Source organism: Chelonoidis abingdonii, chromosome 2 (assembly GCF_003597395.2).
Source record: "Chelonoidis abingdonii isolate Lonesome George chromosome 2, CheloAbing_2.0, whole genome shotgun sequence".
Classification (NCBI taxonomy): domain Eukaryota; kingdom Metazoa; phylum Chordata; order Testudines; family Testudinidae; genus Chelonoidis; species Chelonoidis abingdonii.
The window spans coordinates 135,213,677-135,234,630 of NC_133770.1; the positions used below are offsets into that span (position 1 = coordinate 135,213,677).

The following is a 20,954-nucleotide window of genomic DNA, read 5'->3' on the forward strand; positions in this document are numbered from 1 at the left end:
CAACCCTTTCAGCCATTAACTACGTGCTCACTGCTACCTCTGTCTATGAAGATGGCCTTCTTGGTAGCCATCAGTTCTGTGCAAAGGATTGGGAAGATGGGAGCTTTAGTGGGAGGCTCTCCCTTTACTTTGTTTTTCATGGAGAAGGTATCTTTATGACCTCATCAAAAGTTCTTACCTGAAGTGTTTCATGTTAACCAAACTGTTCACCTTCTGTTTCTTTTCCTATGCCACATCAGTCTACAAAGGAGTGTGCTTTTCATACACTTTCACTTGTATGGGACTGAGCCATTCAGGAAGACTCCCTGGACTTTGTTTATATTCCAGATACGTGTAAGGGAGTCCCTGTCTCCACTAAGAGACTTTCAAAATGCGTCTCTGGATGTATTATTGCCTGTTAGGGAAGAGGTAAACACAGTGAAAATGTAAGAGTGACTGTGAACTCTACTAGATCACAGTCTATGGCTGTAGTTGTACTCAGATGTTCCCATTGTTGAAATCTGCAGGGCTGCAACATGATCCTCCGAGCACACGTTTTCTGACCACATACCCTAATTCATGCTGCAAGATCAGATGCAGCAGTAGGCAACAACATTTTTTGTTCTGTGATGGACTCTGCTCTAAAATCCCCACCTCCTGAAAGGGTCACCTAAAGTGGAGCACCCACAAGAATACTACGCAAAGAGAGTGCAGTAATTGGAGTTCTTTGAGATATGTCCTTGTGGGTGCTCTACTACCTGCCCTCCTCCCCTCTATTTCTATTTCCTGGTCTTATATGGTAGAGAAGGAAAGGAGGGCAGTTCATCCATGCAGCCCTGTATAGCCTCAGTATATCTCACAAAACTGAGCGACTGGGCAATAAATTGCCTGATGAATTTCATTGTTGATAAATGCAAAGTAATATACATTGGAAAAAGTAATATCATCTGTACATACAAATCGATGTGGTCTAAATTAGCAATTATCACTTAAGAAAGAGATATTGGCGTCATTGTGAATAATTCTTTGAAAACAGCTGCTCAATGTGCAGCAGGAGTCCAAAAAGCAAACAGAATTTAGGAACCATTAGGAAAGGGGTAGATAGATCTTGAGAACATGACCTATGAAGGAAGGCTGAAAGAATTGGGTTTGTTTAGTGTGGAAAAGAGAAGACTGAGAGGGGACATGATAGCAGTTTTCAGATATCTAAAAGTGTGTCATAAGGAGGAGAGAGAAAACTTGTTCTGTTTACCTCTAAGGACAGAACAAGAAGCAATGGGCTTAAACTGCAGCAAGGGAGGTTGAGGTTGGACATTAGGAAAAAGTTCCTAACTGTCAGGGTGGTTAAACACTGGAGTAAATTGCCTAGAAAGGTTGTGGAATCTCCATCTCTGGAGATATTTAAGAGTAGGTTAGATAAATGTCTATCCGGGATGGTCTAGACAGCATTTGATCCTGCCATGAGGGCAGGGGACTGTACTCAATGACCTGTTGAGATCCCTTCCAGTCCTAAAATCTCTGAATCTATAATAAGATAGTCAATATAATAATGCCACTATATAAATCCATGGTACACATGCACCTTGAGTACTGCGTGCAGTTCTGATCGCTGCATCTTGAAAAAAGATATACATCACTACCTCGATATAATGCCACCCGATATAACACGAATTTGGATATAATGTGGTAAAGCAGTACTCCAGGAGGGCGGGGCTGCACAGTCCGGTGGGTCAAAGCAAGTTCAGTATAACACGGCTTCATCTATAATGCGGTAAGATTTTTGGCTCCCAAGGACAGCGTTGTATCAAGTTAGAGGTGTATTAGAATTGGAAAAGGTACAGAGGAGGGCAACAAAGATGATTCAGAGTATGGAACAACTTCTATATAAGGAAAGACTAAAAGAACTGGAGCTGTTCCGTTTGAAAAAAAGATGACCATGGGGGATATAAAAGAGGTCTATAAAATCATGAGTGGTGTGGAGAAGGTAAATAAGGAAGTGCTATTTACCCCTGCACATAGCACAAGAACCAGGGGTCACCTGATAAAATTAATAGGCAGCAGGTTTTAAACAAATGAAAAGAATTACTTCTTCATACAACACACAGTCAAGCTGTGGAACTCATTGCCAGGGATGAGAAGACCAAAAGTATAGTTAGGTTCAAAAAGAACTGGATAAGTTCATGCAGGATAAGTCCTTCAATGGCTATTAGCCAAGATGGTCATGGGTGCAACCCTATGCTCTGGGTGCCCCTCAGCCTCTGATTGCCAGATGTTGGAACTGGATGATGGGGATGGATCACTCAATAATTACCCTGTTCTGTTGATTCCCCTCGAAGCATCTGGCAGATCTTGGGTTAGATCAGGGGTCTCCAAACTTTGAGACGAAGGCCATATTAGATTTTTGAAGGGGCTTCGTGGGCCGAAGCGACTGTGAAAGAAACTAAATATATACAAATATACGCAAAATAGTTAAAAAAAACAACACTACTATGTCAGTGTTGCATTAAATTCTAAATCAGGTATAAAAGTTAATTGTTGTAGGTATTGTGAAATCACACAAAATATTTGTCAATATATTAAAAATCATTTCACTTTTTTTTATTTTATTTCTAAAAACTCACACATTTGTATCACACAAATACTGTTTGGTTCTATTAGTGCTATAGTTAAAATTTAACCATTATGAAAGTGTTAATTTCCATGTTCTTTACTCTGTTTATTGGAGATGTAATTAAGCATCTAGCTTGTATTTTTACTCTAAGGCAAGGGTCTGTGCTTGCTCGGCTGCAGCAGCAACTCTCCCCTAAGTTGGCTCCCGGGGGCACTCACCCCTCCGCACAACTCAGCTGAGCTACCTCCTCTCCCCCTCAGCTGCTGCACCTCCCCCTGCCTGCTCAGCATACCTACGCAGCTGCTGCCTGCCTGTTTGCTTCTCCCTGTACCTGCTTGGCTGCGGCGATAGCTCTCCCATAAGTTGGCTCCCCTTTTGGGAGGACACTGGCTCACGGGGGCACTCACCCCTCTGCACAGCTCAGCTGTGCTGCCACCCTGCGTGAGCTGCTGCCGACAACCCCTGCCTGCTCCGCGTGCCTGCTCAGCTGTTCGTTTCTCCCCTGTTGGTTGGCGGGTTAGACAAATGGAAGCCCTGGGCCGAATCCGGCCTATGGGCCGTAGTTTGGAGACCCCTGGGTTAGATGGAACATTGGTCTGAACCAGTATGGCTGTTCTTATGGTACGAGGCACAAGGATGTATAGGACTTGGGCAGAACAGCCACTGTTACCAAAAATTTCCAATTAAAGGTGCAAGGGCACATGAGCACCTAAAGTGGAACACCCACGGGGTGCACATCTCAAACTCCAGTTACTTCAAAGGTGAGTAACCTCTCCTAATGTCATACAGTGGTCAGTGAGACCACTGGAAAGTCAGACTTGCATTAGTCAAAGGCTTTGAAAATTCTCAAAGGGATTAAGATAAACAGTGTTGTGAATTGATTTAAGTTTAAATATATGCAGTTTTCTTCAGTAAAATAGTATTCTAAGAACATTTGCTTTGTTCATTTTTTCCCTTGAGATGGTAATATTACTTGTATATACATTCCTTACTAAAGGAGCTGGGAAACGTAGCTCTTCAGATCACAAAATGAGAACTTAGTTTAACTAACTGTGACTGAAGGATTCTCTGTGAACAAAAATGATTGGAAATAGGTTTTTTTGTTTTGTTTTGTTTTTTGTTTTTGTTTAAATGTCTTGTTCTTTTTAACAGGGAAAATTTATTGGCGGACTGTTTGCAGGGTTGTTTTGTGGTGACATGCACACTCTGTGCATTTATCAGTCTAGTGTGGTTACGTGAACAGATTGTCCATGGAGGAGCACCACAGTGGTTGGAACAAAATCAACAGCCACCCAATGGTCTTGGCCAACAAAATGAGGTAAAGTTTGTAAAATGCCCATTAATTTAAAATAAAGTGTGGGGGAAGGGGAGGATGTACACATGGAAGAATAAATGGTGAAAAACCTGTCCACTTCAATTTAATACATTTTACTGCAAGGGGATCTTATTTCTACACGTTCAAATATACAGTACTATGTAACGAGGAGTCCGGTGACATCTAAAAGACTAACAGATTTATTTGGGCATAAGCTTTTGTGGGTAAAAAAAAAACACATTTCTTCAGATGCCTGGTGTGAAAATTACAGATACAGGCATAAGTATACTGGCACATGAAGAGAAGGGAGTTACCTTACAAGTGGAGACCCAGTGTTGACAAGGCCAATTCAGTCAGGATGGATGTGGTTCACTCCCAATAACTGATGAGGAGGTGTCAATACCAAGAGAAGAGAAATTGCTTTGGTAGTGAGCCAGCCACTCCCAGTCCCTATTCAAGCCCAAATTAATGGTGTTAAGTTTACAAATGAATTGTAGCTCTGCAGTTTCTCTTTGAAGTTTTTTTTCTTGAAGTTTTTTTTTGCTGAAGGATAGCTACTTTTAAATTGGTTATTGAATGTCCAGGGAGATTGAATGTATCCAAGGGTGCTGAGGGAGTTGGCTGATATGATTGCAGAGCCATTGGCCATTATCTTTGGAAATTTGTGGCGATTGGGGGAGGTCCCAGACCATTGGAAAAAGACAAATATAGTGCCCATGTTTTAAAACGGGAAGAAAGAGAACCCGGGGAACTGCAGACTGGTGAGCCTCACTTCAGTCCTGGGCAAAATCATGGAGCAGACAATTAAGGAATCCATTTTGAAGCATTGGAGGAGAGGAAGGTGATCAGGAACAGTCAACATAGATTCACCAAGGGCAAGTCATGCCTGACCAACCTGATTGCCTTCTATGGTGAGATAACTGGCTCTGTGGATATGGGGAAGGCGATGGATGTGATATATCTTGACTTTGTATCAAAAGCTTTGCTAATCTACCACAGTATTCTTGCCAGCAAATTAAAGAAGTTTGGATTGGATGAATGGATTATAAGGTGGACAGAAAGCTGACTAGATTGTCAGGCTCAACAGGTAGTGATGAACGGCTCGATATCTAGTTGGCAGCCGGTATCAAGTGGAGTATTCCAGGGGTCGGTCCTGGGGCTGGTTTTATTCAACATCTTTATTAATGATCTGGATGATGGGATGAATTGCACCCTCAGCAAGTTCGCAGATGACACTAAACTGGGGGGAGAGGTAGATATGCTGGATGGTAGGGTTAGGGTCCAGAGTGATCTAGACAAATTGGAGGATTGGGCCAAAAGAAATCTGTTGAGGTTCAACAAAGACAAGTGCAGAGTCCTGGACTTAGGACAGAAGAATCGCATGCACTGCTACAGGCTGGGGACTGACTGGCTAAGCAGCATTTCTTCAGAAAAGGACCTGGGGATTACAGTGGATGAGAAGCTGGATGTGAATCAGCAGTGTGCCCTTGTTGCCAAGAAGGCCAATGGCATATTGGGCTGTATTAGTAGGAGCATTGCCAGCAGATCAAGGGAAGTGATTATTCTCCTCTGTTCGGCACTGGTGAGGCCACATCTGGAGTACTGAGTCCAGTTTTGGTCCCCCCACTACAGAAGGGATGTGGGCAAATTGGAGAGAGTCCAGCAGAGGGCAGCAAAAATGATTAAGGGGCTGAGGGACATGACTTACAAGGAGAGGCTGAGGGAACTGGGGTTATTTAGTCTGCAGAAGAGAAGAGTGAGGGGGATTTGATAGCAGCCTTCAACTACCTGAAGGGAGGTTCCAAAGAGGATGGATCAAGGCTGTTCTCAGTGGTGGCAGATGACAGAACAAGGAGCAGTGGTCTCCAGTTGCAGTGGGGGAGGTCTTGGTTGGATATTAGGAAACACTATTTTACTAGGAGGGTGGTGAAGCACTGGAATGGGTTACCCAGGGTGGTGGTGGAATCTCCATCCTTAGGAGTTTTTAAGGCCCACCTTGACAAAGCCCTGGTTGGGATGATTTACTTGGTGTTTGTTGGTCCTGCTTTGAGGAGGGAGTTGGACTAGATGACTTCCTGAGGTCTCTTCCAACCCTAATATTCCATGATTCTATCAAGTGTTCTCCTACTGGCTTTTGTATGTTACCATTCCTGGTGTCTGATTTGTGTCTGTTTTTTCTTTTCTGTAGAGACTGTCTGGTTTGGCCAATGTACATGGCAGAGGGGCATTGCTGGCACATGCTGTCACATATCACATTAGTAGATGTGCAGGTGAATGAGCCCCTGATGGTGTGGCTGATGTGGCTGGGTCCTCTGATGGTGTTGCTACAGTAGATATGGGTTCAGAGAAGGCAACAGGGTTTGTTACAGGGATTGGTTCCTGGGTTATTGTTTCTGTGGTGTGGTGTGTAGTTGCTGGTGAGTATTTGCTTCAGCTTGGGGGGTTGTCTGTAAGCAAGGGCTAGCCTGCCTCCCAAGGTCTGTGAGAGTGAGGGATCATTTTCCAGGATAGGTTTTAGATCGTTGATGATGTGCTGGAGAAGTTTTAGCTGGGGGCCGTATGTGATGGCCAGTGGTGTTCTGTTATTTTCCTTGTTGGGCCTGTTCTGTAGTCGGTGACTTCTGGGTACTCTTCTGGCTCTGTCAATCTGTTTTTTCACTTCAGCAGGTGGGTATTGTAGTTTTAAGAATGCTTGATAAAGATCTTGTAGGTGTTTGTTTGAGGGACTGGAGCAAATGCAGTTGTATCTTTCGGCTTAGGTGTATACATTTGATCATGTGATGTGTCCTGGATGGAAGCTGGAGGCATGTAGATAAGTACAGCGGTCAGTAGGTTTCTGGTATAGTGTGGTGTTTATGTGGCCATCACTTATGTGCACAGTAGTGTCCAGGAAGTAGATCTCTTGTGCGGACTGGTCTAGGCTGAGGTTGATGGTCAGGTGGAAATTGTTGAAATCTTGGTGGAGTTCTTCAAGGGTCTCCTTCCCGTGGGTCTATATGATGATGATGTCATCAATGCAGTATAAGTAGAGGAGGAGCCCCAGGGGATGAGAGCTGAGGAAGAGTTGTTGTAAGTCAGCCATAAAAATGTTGGCATACTGTGGGGTCATGCGGGTACCCATAGCAGTGCCACTTGAAGGTATAAGTTGTCCCCAAATTTGAAATGGTTGTGGGTGAGGACAAGGTCACAAAGCTCAGCCACCCTGTGTGCTGTGGCCTCCTCAGGGATATTGTTCCTGACAGCTTGGTAGTCCACCCTCATGTGGAATATTGGTTTAAAGAGCTTCTACATCCATGGTGGCCAGGATGGTGTTTTCAGGATGATCACCAATGCATTGTAATTTCCTCAGAAAGTTCCTCAAAGATAGTTAGGAGTGCTTGTAGCATAGTGTCTGAGGAGAGCATCCAAATAGCTTGATAATCCTGCTGTAAGAGTGCCAATGTCTGAGCTGATGAGCGTCCAGGATTTCCAGGTTTATGGATCTTGGGTAGAAGATAGAATATTCCTGGTCGGGGTTCTAGGGGTGTGTCTGTGTAGATTTGTTCCTGTGCTATAGCAGGGAGTTTCTTGAGCAGATGGTGTAGTTTCTTTTCTCAGTGTTGTCAGAGGATAGTGACCTGTAGAATGTGGTGTTGGAGAGTTGCCTGGCAGCCTCCTGTTCATAATCTGACCTGTTCATGATGACTGCAGCACCGTTTCTGAGGCTGTGGATGGTGGTGTGTTCTGTACGGCTGAGGTTATGGGGCAAGTGATGCTGTTTGCTCACAATTTCAGCCTGTGCACATCTGTGGAAGCACTCTGTGTAGAAGTCCAGTTTGTAATTTCGACCATCAGGAGAAGTCCATGCAGAATTCTTCTTGTAGTGTTGATAGGAGGGTTCCTGTGGATCAGTGCATTGTTCAGCGGTGTGTTGAAAATATTCCTTCAGCTGGAGACAGCAGAAGTAGGCTTCCAGATCACTGCAGAACTGTATCACGTGCATTGTTCAGCGGTGTGTTGAAAATATTCCTTCAGTTGGAGACAGCAGTAGTAGGCTTCCAGATCACTGCAGAACTGTATCACATGCATGGTGGTGATGGGAGTGCAGAAAGAGAGTCCCTGAGATAGGACAGACTCTTCTGCCCAGCTAAGTATGTGGTTGGATAGATAAGCAATATTGTTGGGTGAGTTAAGGGTACCGCTGTTGTAGTCCCCTGTGGCATGTAGGAGTTTAGATAATTTACTGTCCTTTTTTCTCTGTAGAGAAGTGAAGTGTGTGTGTAGTAAATGGCTTGTCTCATTTTTGTAAAGTCCAGCCACGTGGAAGTTTGTGTGGAAGGTTGATTTTGTATGAGAGTCTCCAGTTTTGAGAGCTCATTCTTGATCTTCTCCTGTTTGCGGTACAGGATGCTGACCAGGGGTTCCTCAGTTTCTTTGAGACTGTGTGGCACAATCTCTCACCATAGTCAGTGTAGTATGTCAATTGCAATGGATTTTTTACCTTCAGTCCATTTGGTATGATGTCCATCTGTTTGCACTTGGAAAGGAAGATGATGTCTGTCCGTATCTGTGCAAGTAGGAGCCAGTAGGAGAACACTTCAGTCTCCCTGGACATTCAATAACAGATTTAAAAGTAGCCATCTTTCAGCAAAAAAAACTTCAAGAAAAAAACTTCAAAGAGAAACTTCAGAGCTACAATTCATTTGTAAATGAATTAACACCATTAATTTGGGCTTGAATAGGGACCTGGGAGTGGCTGGCTCACTACCAAAGCAATTTCCCTTCTCTTGGTATTGACACCTCCTCATCAGTTATTGGTAGTGAACCACATCCATCCTGACTGAATTGGCCTTGTCAACACTGGGTCTCCACTTGTAAGGTAACTCCCTTCTCTTCATGTGCCAGTATACTTATGCCTGTATCTGTAATTTTCACACCATGCATCTGAAGAAATAGGTTTTTTTTTACCCACAAAAGCTTATGCCCAAATAAATCTGTTAGTCTTTTAGGTGTCACAGGACTCCTCGTTGTTTTTGTGAATAGAGACTAACACGGCTGCCCTTCTGAAACTTAGTCCTATGTAAATTCACCAGATCACAGCTGTAATGTGTACAATATACGTTCCTGAACCATTATAAATTGTAGAATCTTACGGTAGTGTTTACTGTGATTATGCAGTAAATAATTTTCTAGCTGTCATGGTTCTTATGACCCTATATGTATAATATAGTAAATCTTTTAAAATAGCATTTAGTGCTTGTGAAGTTGAATTTGTAACCATAATAAAGCAAGTTTGAAGTGATATGGTCAGGTCATTTTTTTTAAAATGACTACCTGAAAAATATTTGTTTTTGATAGAACAAAATTTTTCACTGGTATGTGGACAACGGGGTGGAGTGTGGAACACTTTCTGGTCATCTAGGGAGAGCTGCATGTGGTGCTAGTTCTCCTTCTTTCCAGCCTTAAATTGCATTAAACTATAAATATATTTTCCTAATAATACTTCCACTTCAACAAGTGTAGTTGCCTGAGAACGTCTCTTAAAGTTGTGTTCCATACTTTGGTAAAGTTTAAATCTTCTATGCTAGAATCCCTTTTAAACAGTATGTTCTGAATTATTTATTTTATTTTTAAATTTCATTTTTTTCTCCACAACTATTGATGATCATAAGGGTCTGTCATCAGGAGAGAAATTGACTATTCACTAATTACTGTCAAATGCACAAACTCAAAAAACAAACAAATGGGGAAAGGTTTTTTTGTTCAACTTTTTCATAAGTATCAATTGTAACTATATAGATACAAAATGTTAACACGGAAGTATGGTTCTTTAACTTAAAAGTGTTCTTAAATAATGTATCTTTCTTGCACACCAGTAAATTGAATCTCCAGAAATCCAATAAGATAATGATACTGTCAACATTTTAGGAAGTATGTCATTGCCGAAAGCAATGGCTTGTGTTAAGATTTAAGTGGAACCAAAAAAAGTTGCCTTTTGATATGTTTATTTTTCTGGACATGGGTCAAAACACAGCAATACTTTAATTAATTTTAGTGAAATTCCACTGAAATCTTGTCCCTGCAGGCTCAAGGGGTAGGAAATGGTGGAGGTGAAAATGCTGCACTTGATCAACCTGCTAACCCACCTGCTGAGAATGCAGTTGTAGGCGAAAACCCAGAAATTCAGGAAGAACAGGGAGATGAGGAAGAGGAAGACAATGAAGATGAAGAAGATGCTGTAGTTGAAGATGCAGCAGATGCAAACAATGGAGCCCAAGGTAACAGGTGACACAGAGCAGGAGCATTTCCCTAAAATGATCATATAAAATAGTTATTGGAAAGAAGTGAAAATGGAAATTCTACTTTTGTGGCTGACATCTACATTTGTAATTAACCTATATAGGGAAACTACTAAGGGCTAGTAGGCTCAGAGTTCAGCCTGTTTACCTCTTCTCGTGTGTATTGCAATGTTTATGTAGTTTATTTTTTTTAATGAGCACTGAGACATTTTGCGGTTAAGAAAAGCCAAAACTATAAGCAACTGTGTGGTTTCAGGCATCCCTACAATGAGAAACTACTCTGCTTCTCTTGTCAAAAGGGAAATGGCGGCAGTAAGGAAATATTTGTTGTAACTTTTGAGGAGAAATTAAACTGTAAAGAGAATTACTTTTAAAATGTTCTTTTGACTTGTATCTCCATTGATATACTGAGTGAGCTAAAAGGTGTTTTTGCTAGTTTAAATCATAATACAGCTCTTATTAACATGCTGCTTTGAGTCAGTTGATACCTTTAACAATTATAATATCTCTGTAGATGACATGAATTGGAATGCTTTGGAATGGGATCGAGCAGCAGAAGAGCTTACATGGGAGAGAGTGAGTAAGAGCCATTCTCCTGAAGTATTCTGAGATTTCTTTGTCACTGACTTGTATTTGAAATGACTTTAAACCAAATAGAAAATCGGTTCTGATTCTTTGATTTCATGTAAAATTTAACTGTGATAGATATTAGTGACTCCAAAAAGTAATTATGTTAAAAATACTGTATACCATATTAAGGAACAATTAAAAAAAGCATTTCCTTGATTGCTGTGGAGAAACATCGCTTAGAACATCTTTCAACAAGGCACTTTTCTGAGATCTTCAGTTTTGCTCCTACATTTGCCAGCAGTTGTTAAATGGTGCATAGCTTAAAAACTAATCTTTCTGTGAATGTATGTATAGATATCGTAAAAATAAGTGTACACTTTTATAAAAACCAACAAGAATATGTACAAGAATGATTTCCAATACAGGCTTATCTCATTTCATTTTCTAGTTTATAAATTCCATAACTAAAACTTTCCTGCAATTTGTAGCATGGACTTTGCTGAAAGGAGTAATTAGCTCTTTTGTTTGCTGCATAAACATTATGCTCACTTTTTTTTAGTGATATATATATTCCAGAACTCTCTTGCATACTTGAAAAATATTTTAATTATTTTCAAAAACTTTTCATGAATACATACGTTGTCTTCAGCATTTTACAAAGTCTAAATGCAATAGTCTCATAAACCTCTCTTAGATCTTCTGTGCCAGTCTGTGCATTTGGGTATAGTCTCTTCTTGCCTTCCTGATGGGGACAGTACATTGAGAATTCTTGGTGGTGTCATCCTTGAATGTAAGAAGCTTGGAAGCTCATTTGAAATTTCAGCAGTAGTTTACATGATGTTTATTAAGTGAAATATGTGAGAACCTTGAAATATTAGCTTAAAATCTGACATACAAGAGAGCCCTAAACTGTGAACGATTCCATTAATCTTGAAGTGAAGGAGTCTGGACTGGCATAGAAGATTTTAGAGGAGCAGGAAAAGAAAATTCCTTAAAAAAATCTTTTTCCTTGTTTTTGTGTTTTTTCTGTGTGCACTTTCTGAAACATATGTACAACTAAACGGAGGATATTTTTCCCATCTGCAAGCCCTTTCCTGTTTCAGACTTAAACAGCATGAGATATGACTGGTCTAGAGCTGAGAGCTGTTACTGCATTATATTCTTGATGAAATCTCATCTGCTCTTATTCTTTCATGGGTAATACTCTGCAGCTAGAAAGCAAAATTGTATTTACACAAATCTTGATATACAAGTTCTCCGACCTCGGATTTCATTTGTAGTTAAAATTCAGTTTAATCACTAAATAAATGCTGAGCTGCTATAATTAGATAAATAATTCATTTTCTGAGCTAAATTAAAATTGTCACCGTTCACATTCTTGAAACAGGACTCTCTCTGAAATAATCAGTTAAATTGTAGACTATCTTTGGTTTACATGAATTAATATACATTTAAACAATTGTGTATTAAAATATTGCTGCCTTTGATTAGATTACAGTACTGAACTAGATCATTTTAGAGTTCCTTACTATAGGTTTAAAAACTTGTGTTGGGGAGCTGGTCTGATTGTCCAGTAGTGTAAGGCATGCAGCTAACCAGGGCAGTAAAAAGTGGATTTGAAAAAGGGTGACCTCGAAACTGGTTGTGGGAGTATAAAGATTTTTGAATATAGAACTGTAAATGAACTCAACTTTCCTTTATTCTCAGATGCTTGGGCTTGACGGATCTCTGGTGTTTTTAGTAAGTGAAGTCTTATAGTTCAAGAATAGTTTTTGCAGTAGGCTTATTTTTAAGGAAACTAATAACTTGTTTTATGTAGACTTTAAATAAAAAGTCTGTTCTGTAATGTATGAAACAGATTTCAAATGTTGCATCAATGTGGTAGCTTTAAACAGATTTTCTTTCTTTATCATAAACTTGATGTGTCCTGCATTCACATGGATGATACAATTTTTTGTGGCAATCATATACCGCTGTGGTGGGTCCTCCAATTTTCAAAAGGGCCTAAGTAACTTTGATATTTTTTTTAGTGAGATTCAGTTATTTTTGAAAACTCCATGCTAGAGACTTGGGTCTTGTATACACTTAAAGCAGCAAAAAACTTTTAGAATTGGAATGCCAAAGCCCTCCTTGTGTAGTCACACCCCTTACCAACCGCTAACCAACATAGTTATGTTGGTAAAATTTTACGCTTAGACCCAGCTTTAGGTAATATAGGCTACATTGGTCTTTAGTTACTTGTGCTTATCACAGTTTTAATTTTGTGTTGACGTACAGCAATTTTCTTAGCTTTTATTGTTTAAACCAATGAAAGGAAAAGCTTAAATATAACTTAGTGAGGTTTTTTTAAAAAAAATCCTCATAACAATAATGGGTTTAGCCAATGGAGTACATCTAGTTAAAATGATTCCAGAGTTTCCTCCTTTTTCTTAAGCTAAGGTTATATTTCAGTAGAGCACTCTCCAAAAAAAAAAAGTGCAAATATTTTTACATAGAACTTGCTATTATTCATCTATTGTAAACTTAAATTTGCCCCAAAGTTTAGATTTTGTAAAAACAGGTTTTTATTTTATGATCAATAAAAATGTTTCCACTCAAACATCCACGTTCCAAACAACAGTTTTTAAACAAGAAGCGTTCCTTTGCACTTTTTAAAATCCAGGCATTGCACCATTAAACCTGAAATTGACTACACTGATTTTCATTGTCCTAGATGAGAGAAATACAGATAGTACATAAAGAGCAAAAGGACAAGTACACTGAACAGAGTACTGTGTTATTAGAAAGTTAGATAAACATGTTTTGTCTATAATGTAAATATAGCCAACTGTGTCCCTTTAACTGTAGCAATGAGGAGCAAACACTTGCTATTATTAACGAAAGTAAGAAACAAGAATTCCTTTGCAAATTAAACTGGAAATAATTTTTCTCTTTTTCTGAAAATATAAATTCTTTGTACTTTTAAAGTCAGCATAAAAAGGAGTATAACTATTGTCATTTATATTTACAGACCTGGGTAGATTATCTGCAAAACACCCTTCCTAACCCTAGCCACAAAGAATTTCCATTATAGCTGCCATTTTCACTCACAGCATTCACTTTCATTTTTGGGGCTGAAATTTAGAAAATTCTAAGCTTGCAACTTAGCTTATTATTATTCATTCTTCCCCTGAGAACTCAGGTGCAGTTATTTGTTTATTATGTGATTTATATGTTTTTATACCCTGCTTTTATTGAAATATGTTTTACTTTCTTCCGCAGGAACATGTCTTCTGGGTGGTGTCTTTAAACACATTGTTCATACTTGTGTTTGGTAGGTATTATTATTTGTTCTCATTTCAAAACTAGCTTTTTTTTTGTGAATGCTTGATAAAAATTGGTTTTTAGACCACTTTTATTCTCAGAGAAAAACAGTGAGTCTAATTTTTAAAAAAACTGAACCAGAATAAAAAGTGAATAATTAAATGCGAATAATAAATCTTTCTTACTAATCGTATTACACAGATCCTGCAAACACATGGATGTGAACAGACCTCAGTGAATTACTTGCATCTTATTCTGTAATTTTAGTTCCCAAGGTGGCATGTGTTGCATCCAAGACAGATATTTTTTCCTTTTTATTTTGTTACTGAAAGTAATTTTTTTGGATTTGGTTTTAAAAAGTCTGAGCTGTTGCTTAAGCTTTATTGCTATTAGTTAGGGCTGAGAACTACACTCTACTCGGATATAACGCGGTAAAGCAGCACTCCCGGGGATGCAGGGCGGCACACTCTGGCGGATCAAAGCAAGTTCAATATAACGCGGTTTCACCTATAACGCAGTAAGATATTTTGGCTCCCGAGGACCGCCTTATATCGGGGTAGAGGTGTATATATTTGTGGAATAATATTCAGAAGGGAATTCCTGGGAGTTACTTTATGAAGTTCCCCCAAAAGTTGTGGGGACAGATGGGATATAATTTCCCTGCTTTCATTCTTCCCTAGATATTGCTAAATGACCCTTCAAGTGATACCTTTTGTCTCTGAGGCTCATAAAATCATTTCTGAAGAGGGTGTGTGTGTATATATTTCTTTCTTTCTTTCTCATCTCTCGCTCCCTCCTTCCTTCTGGAGTTCAGCAGACTGCACACCGTTGTCAATTATTATTTAAAAAAAAAAAAAAGTTTCCAGAAAGACTATCCTGTTACTTTCAGTAAGGCCTTTATTCAGCCCCATTCAAGTTGAAGCTTGTGCTTTTCTATCTGTACACTCGATGTACATGGGATAAAGCACTAACATTTCCAATAGAGTGCCCTTAATATCTGTTTGTTTTCCAAATGATGTTGCCTTCCTCCTTGGTTATGATTAAGATTATTTTTGTTTAAAGGGAAGATCAAGTGCACAGAATCCTCAGTCTCTCACTTCTTTTCTGTTAAAGGACATCATATACCTCTGGTACATGGGGTTTATTGTAGGCTAAGGGAAGGAAAATCACTTTTTATTAAATTATTGGTAGAACACTATTGTATTTTTGGCGGGAGATGTGTGTTATGCTGGACTTTAGGGGTAGCGTGTGAGAGGGTGGATTCGCTGACATAAGAACCCACAGGCTGAAATCACAAATGCCTAAGATGGATAGGAGGGGACCAGCAGCTATGGCACGCACTGTGCTCTTGAGACTGCAGTAGCTGTCTTGGAGCACTTCCGTTAGTACTCCGTACTTGGGAGGAGAGTTTCTTCCTCCCGAGAGTAGCCCTGCACCAAACCAGTACACTCAGAATTGCTGCTGTGGAGAAAGTTTGGCTAGAAGTGCACAAATGTGTGGTGTGGTGTGTTTTTTAAAAGACAATAGTCGTTATAGAAGGGCCTATCTGCCTCCCTTTTTTGGTGGAGAAAAATTAACTCTGTCAATTGATTGATTTATTGTATTAACCTAGCAATATAGAAAGGGTATTATATCTGGACCTTTCCACTATAATCTGTAGAGAGACCTTTGTTTTGGTATGTTGTGTGCTTCTACCTCAATAAGAGTGAGGTGCAGAAGACTCCAGTAATAGTCAAGTACAGTGGAAAAATATTGTTTTCTTCAGTTTCCACGCTGCTGATAAAGTTCATTTGTGCCCTTAAATATTTCAAAAACTGTTTGCCTCTTTATGTTTTGGTGCAAGATACCAGGAATCACCTAATGTGAAAATATTTGTATTTTTGGGGCTTAAAAAAATTGCCAGATAGCCACAAGTAGATAAGGAAGATGAGGATGTAGGGCTCCTCCAGAGAAGATGAGTGGCAGGTAGTTAAAATGACCAGCTTGCATCATTAGCATGATGTTTCTCCTGAACTCTTACTCCTAGGGGTATTCCGCGTGACTGCGTGCCCACAGAAAACACCCCTCTCTCCCACTGAATTTCTATGCTTCCCTGATGAAAACGGTAGGGAAGCAAAGGGAAGTTATGCCGGGGCGAGGGGGGACACAACAATGGGTGCAGTTTGGGGGGGCGAGGCATGGGGGGGCACACGGCATTACATGCCAATGTCCCCCCCCATTTCTGCAAGCTCCGAGCTGCCCAGCGGAAGGATGCTGCATCTCAGCTCTACTGACTCTGCATCCTGGGTCCTAATGCCAGTTATGCCCACTTCTGTGTGCTGGGAGCCTTCCTGTTTTCTGTGCAACAGTAAATGCTGGTGGTGGGTCTGGGTAAGGAGGGTAGGGGGAAATGAGGGAAAGTGGTGGGGGGAAGAGGCAGTGAGGAAGGAAGGGGGTGGAATAGTGTGGGGGTGAGGAATGTAGGAATGAGGGAGGGGGAGGAGGCGTGGAGCAGTGTGGAAGGGGGATGAGACGGGGAAGAAAAGAGGATAGGGCAATCGTGGGGAAAAGTGGGAGCCTGGCATGCAGCAACCTATTGGCAGCAGCTGGAGTTCCTCCGTTAAGCAGGCCCATCAAACCCTCACCCTGACAAGCCCTACCCCCCTACACCTGGACCCCTCTAATGAGCCCCCCACCTGACCCCACTGATCCCCAAGCAGCTGCACCTGGACTCACACCCCATCAAGCCCCACTCCCCTAGCACCCAGACCCCCCCACTGAGCCACCCAGACCCCCCCCCCACTGAGCCCCATCCATCTTCACCTGGATCCCCTGCAGCGTCCCATTGCCCCTGCACCCAGAACTCCCCAACAAGCCCCTGTGCATCCAGGTCTCCCACTGAGCTACCACACCCAGATTGTCCCACACAGGAAATCTTTCACCCCAAACCTGGATCTCCCCCACACGAAGCCCTTCCACACTTGGATCCTGCTGGGCTGAGCTTGCCCACCCACAACTGGCGCAAAGGGACAGGGCACTGGGGTGTTTCTGGGGCAGGCCCAGCTCTTGCCCTGTATCTGGGTCAGGTGCAGCCTCATTGTCGAGGCCTTGTACCTGGGCGGGGGGCTTCAGGGTGATCTCCTACCTCAGTGCAGCCAGTGGCCTGTGCTCCCCACTGCCATGCTGGAGCCACATTTAAATATTGACAAAATTTGCAGAATTTTGCAGAATTTTAAAATATTATGTGCAGAATTTTAATTTTTTTGGCACAGAATTCCTTCAGGAGTAAACTCTGCTTGGGATCTTGAGGAGTCCATCTTTCATATCAGCTTCTGACTAGCAAATTTTGATAAACTTGAAGGTGCACCCCATCTAGCTGCTCCTGCTCTTGAATGGTGCTGGCTATTGTAAAGAGTGGAAGGTCTCCAGTAATCTGCTCTGTTCTCAGAGCCTCCTTGATATTGTGAGGAGACCATGAGAAGATGTCTCCACTTTTCCCTGAAGCCACCCTTTTTTGAGGTGGTCCTCCCCATCAATAAATCCCATAACTGCTTCTGCTATTGCTCAATACTTTCCCAAGTAGCAGTATGAAATTGTCCCAATTTGTTGTCAGTTTCATTATGTTATACATATAAAAAGCACACGGGATCTTTTCAGGGGAAAAGGCAATATGCCATGTTTATTGAAAATATACCATATATACTCGTTCATAAGCCAAATTTTTTTAGTAAAAAAGGGAAGCATCAGAGAAGGGGGTCGGCTTATGAACAAGTATAGAGAGGGAGATGTGGGACACAGCACCTCCCCCCACGACAGAGGAGGGAAGGAAAGGCAGCACAGCCAGAAGGGAGGAGACGGGCTGGAGTGTCTCCGCTTCTGGCCACAGTGCTCTGCTGCTCTCCCCGCAGCCTCTGAGAAGCTTCTGCAACTCCAGGGCTGGCAGGCTGCGGCTGCACCACCTGGCCCCGCCCCCAGAGCAAGCTGTGGCTGTGGCGCCAGGCCCACTGGCACATGCTGCAGTTGTTTCACCGAGCCGGCCAGGCCAGAGACATCCTTCCCTGGCCCGCCTCAGCTAAGATTGGAAGGGATGGGATGTGGAGAGTGTGTGGGTCCTGGGCTAGGGGTGGGGGTTGGTCACGGGTTACTCCTCTGACCCCCCCCCCGTCTCTTCCCCCCCTCCTCAAATTTCTCCCCCAGTTGCTGTCCCAACCTGTCAGGGTAAGCTGCTGGCAGGCCAGGACACTTTGTTTACTTAGGTTTACCTCTGTGCCTGTGGACGCTCGAGGTAAACAAACCATCTCAGCCTGCCAACAGCTTATCCTGATGGCCCGGGAGCCAAAGTTTGACGACCCCTGAATTACAGGGTCAGCTTATGAATGGGTCATAGAAAATTTCCATTTTTATTTCTCCATCTTGAGGTGGGGGGGGTCAGCTTATAAACAAACCAGCTTATGATTGATTATATACGGTAACAGTTTAGCACATGTACACACACACGCTCTCTCTGTCGCTCTCTCTGTCTCTCTCTGCAGATGGTCTTATAGTTACCAGTCTGTTGTAGCTCGAGTAAATACTCACAGGGAAATCATGAGGAGTTCACACTTTGTTTCCAGTGGGACTGTCAGGCAGAAATTGAACCCGTTTTTACAAAAAAAAAAGAGAAAAAAGGAAAAAAAACCCCTAAAAGTAGTTTTGAAAACCGTACCTAATCCATGGTCCCAACTTCTAAGGTGGTTCTCTCCCCTTTCTGCTGTTTGCAACTTAAGCAGGTCTAAATCTGAGTCTTTTGACTTTATAGAGGCTTCTAAAGTGACACTTGCTCTCAGCGTGTTCTCCTATTTCTTGTGGAGAGATTTTGAGAAGTGAAGATTTTTTTCCTCCCTGACTTTACACATTTGCCTCTTATGTTCACTAAACCACATTGAGAGATCCTGAGGCGTGAAGAGCTCCATACTTTTCCTTATCTTTCCTCACTGCCATCACCTACTGCCATTGATTTGATGGAAGGGATTTGGACAAGTAAAGAGTCTTTGCCAGGCATGCTGCTCCTGCTCTTTGACCCTATAGACAGGACTAGGGACTAAAGACTCCCATCCCCATCTTCCAGGTAGTCATGTGGAACAGATTAAGGGGTAGGCAATCTCCAGTTCTCTTCATCTGATACAGTGGAGTGGATAGAGGTAGAGAATGAGAGCTTCTAGCTCTCGCTTCCTTTTTCTGCTTTGAGGGCTAGGAGAAAGCACGAGAAGAGATGCCAAGGGGGAACACTGATATCTTTTCTGCTTCAGACTTTTCTCTCCTAGCTCTAATAGGAGACCTGAGGGAGACTAAGGCCTGGTCTACACTGAGGGGAACAGGGGGGGATTGAGCTAAGTTATTCAACTTCAGCTACGTGAATAACATACTTAGATCTATTTACTGCGGTGTCTTCACTGCAGTAAAGGCTGACACTCTCCCATCGACTCCGCGTGTGCCTCTCGCCCTGGTGGAGTACCAGAGTCAACGGGAGAGCGCTTGGCTGTTGATTTATCTCATCTAGACTAGACCTGATAAATCAACCCCTGCTGCCTGTCGATCCAGTGGGTAATGTAGACAAGCCCTAAGAGCGTACCTGACCCTACTGTACCTAACCACTTATGAGTCAATAATATGAGGTCTTCAAATGTGGGAAAAGAAGACTCCTTCATGACTGCTTCCTTCCTAAACTCTGGGAGTGAGTGGGAGGGATCTTTAAGATTGTGAATAAGATACTATCGTTGGCTCAGTGATCTGGGAAAATGTGACAAATTTCTTAAAAGCCTCCTTTCCTGACTCCTTCGTTGGAGTGTGTCTTACCTTCCCCCTGATATATCTGCTTCTTTGCTCGCTTCCCAGACTTCTGCAGGAACTGTGTTTCTCTGGACAATCCCCAAATCTTTAAATTCTTAAGTTTCAAATGTCAGATTCTTGAATTATGTTTACTAAAAGGGAAAGTAACATCCAACAGATCTATGAAAGAGCAACTCCACTCTTCTGTAGTGGTTGGAGAAGGGCATACAGACAGATTCCTATAGCAGCGTAGAAGAGTTCTGTCAAACTAATGAATGAAACTAGGAAATAAAGCTGATTCAGCGCACTGTCAAATGAAAGCTAAATAAGGAACAAAAATCATTGTTCCCATTTTTCAGTTATAGTAATCATAGGTTACTTGTAATATTGCAAGTTAAAAAAAAAAAATTCAGAGAAATGAGTCTTGAGCTACATTACACCTTAAAAGTTTGTAATGTGATTCATTAATCTTGAGTGTTACAGAAATGTCAAGTTTTATAACAAAACTTTCAAACTACATTGGATGGATAGTTATTTTTTTGTCCACTTTGTAAAACTGGTGAAAATTCAAACTATTGCCACAGAACAGAGATTTTTCAGCATAAGTCTCACATTGCGTTTGGTAGAGCAGTGTTTATTGTTTTGTCCATTCCCCTTCATGTTTTCCAGCTTTTTGTCCTTACCACATTGGTCACTTCTCTGTTGTTGGCCTGGGTTTTGAGGACTATGTAAGTATGGTTATTTTATAATTTTGATGTTTTAAATTCTTAAAAATTTGTGCAACTTAAAAATTTTGTGTTTTATAGGAACCCCTGATTTTTACTTTAGGACAACAGAACAGCCTGGGAAATTGTCCATGTCTTCATTCTAGGACCTTTCGTTGTTTTTAACTATTTACCCTCCCCACAAACTTCATTATTGTAATCCCTGTCTAAGATTCTCCCTTTGTAAGGTCACTATATTTGGCTTTTTAATATTATATTTTTATAAAATCTAATATATTTTATTGTGGTGTTCCTTGATTGCATGAGGTATAATGCTTCAAAATGACTATTAGTGAATGCCAGGAAAAGGAGTAGGATATATGGCAGCTCCTCCTGCAAGGCTGGCA

The 20,954-nt window shown here is 41.5% G+C and overlaps 1 protein-coding gene across 4 annotated transcripts in view; it reads left to right on the forward strand.

Annotated features, from left to right (window-relative positions):
* The window catches only part of MARCHF6 (membrane associated ring-CH-type finger 6), a 123,648-nt gene that overhangs the window by 46,154 nt on the left and 56,540 nt on the right, over positions 1-20,954 (forward strand). For all 4 annotated transcript variants that reach the window (XM_032796330.2, XM_075062675.1, XM_075062676.1 and 1 more), the window contains exons 6-11: positions 3,743-3,908; positions 9,970-10,162; positions 10,698-10,759; positions 12,461-12,493; positions 14,015-14,066; positions 20,513-20,571. In XM_032796330.2, the coding sequence (XP_032652221.2) occupies positions 3,743-3,908; positions 9,970-10,162; positions 10,698-10,759; positions 12,461-12,493; positions 14,015-14,066; positions 20,513-20,571 (565 nt within the window). The remainder of the gene's footprint in view (positions 1-3,742; positions 3,909-9,969; positions 10,163-10,697; positions 10,760-12,460; positions 12,494-14,014; positions 14,067-20,512; positions 20,572-20,954) is intronic.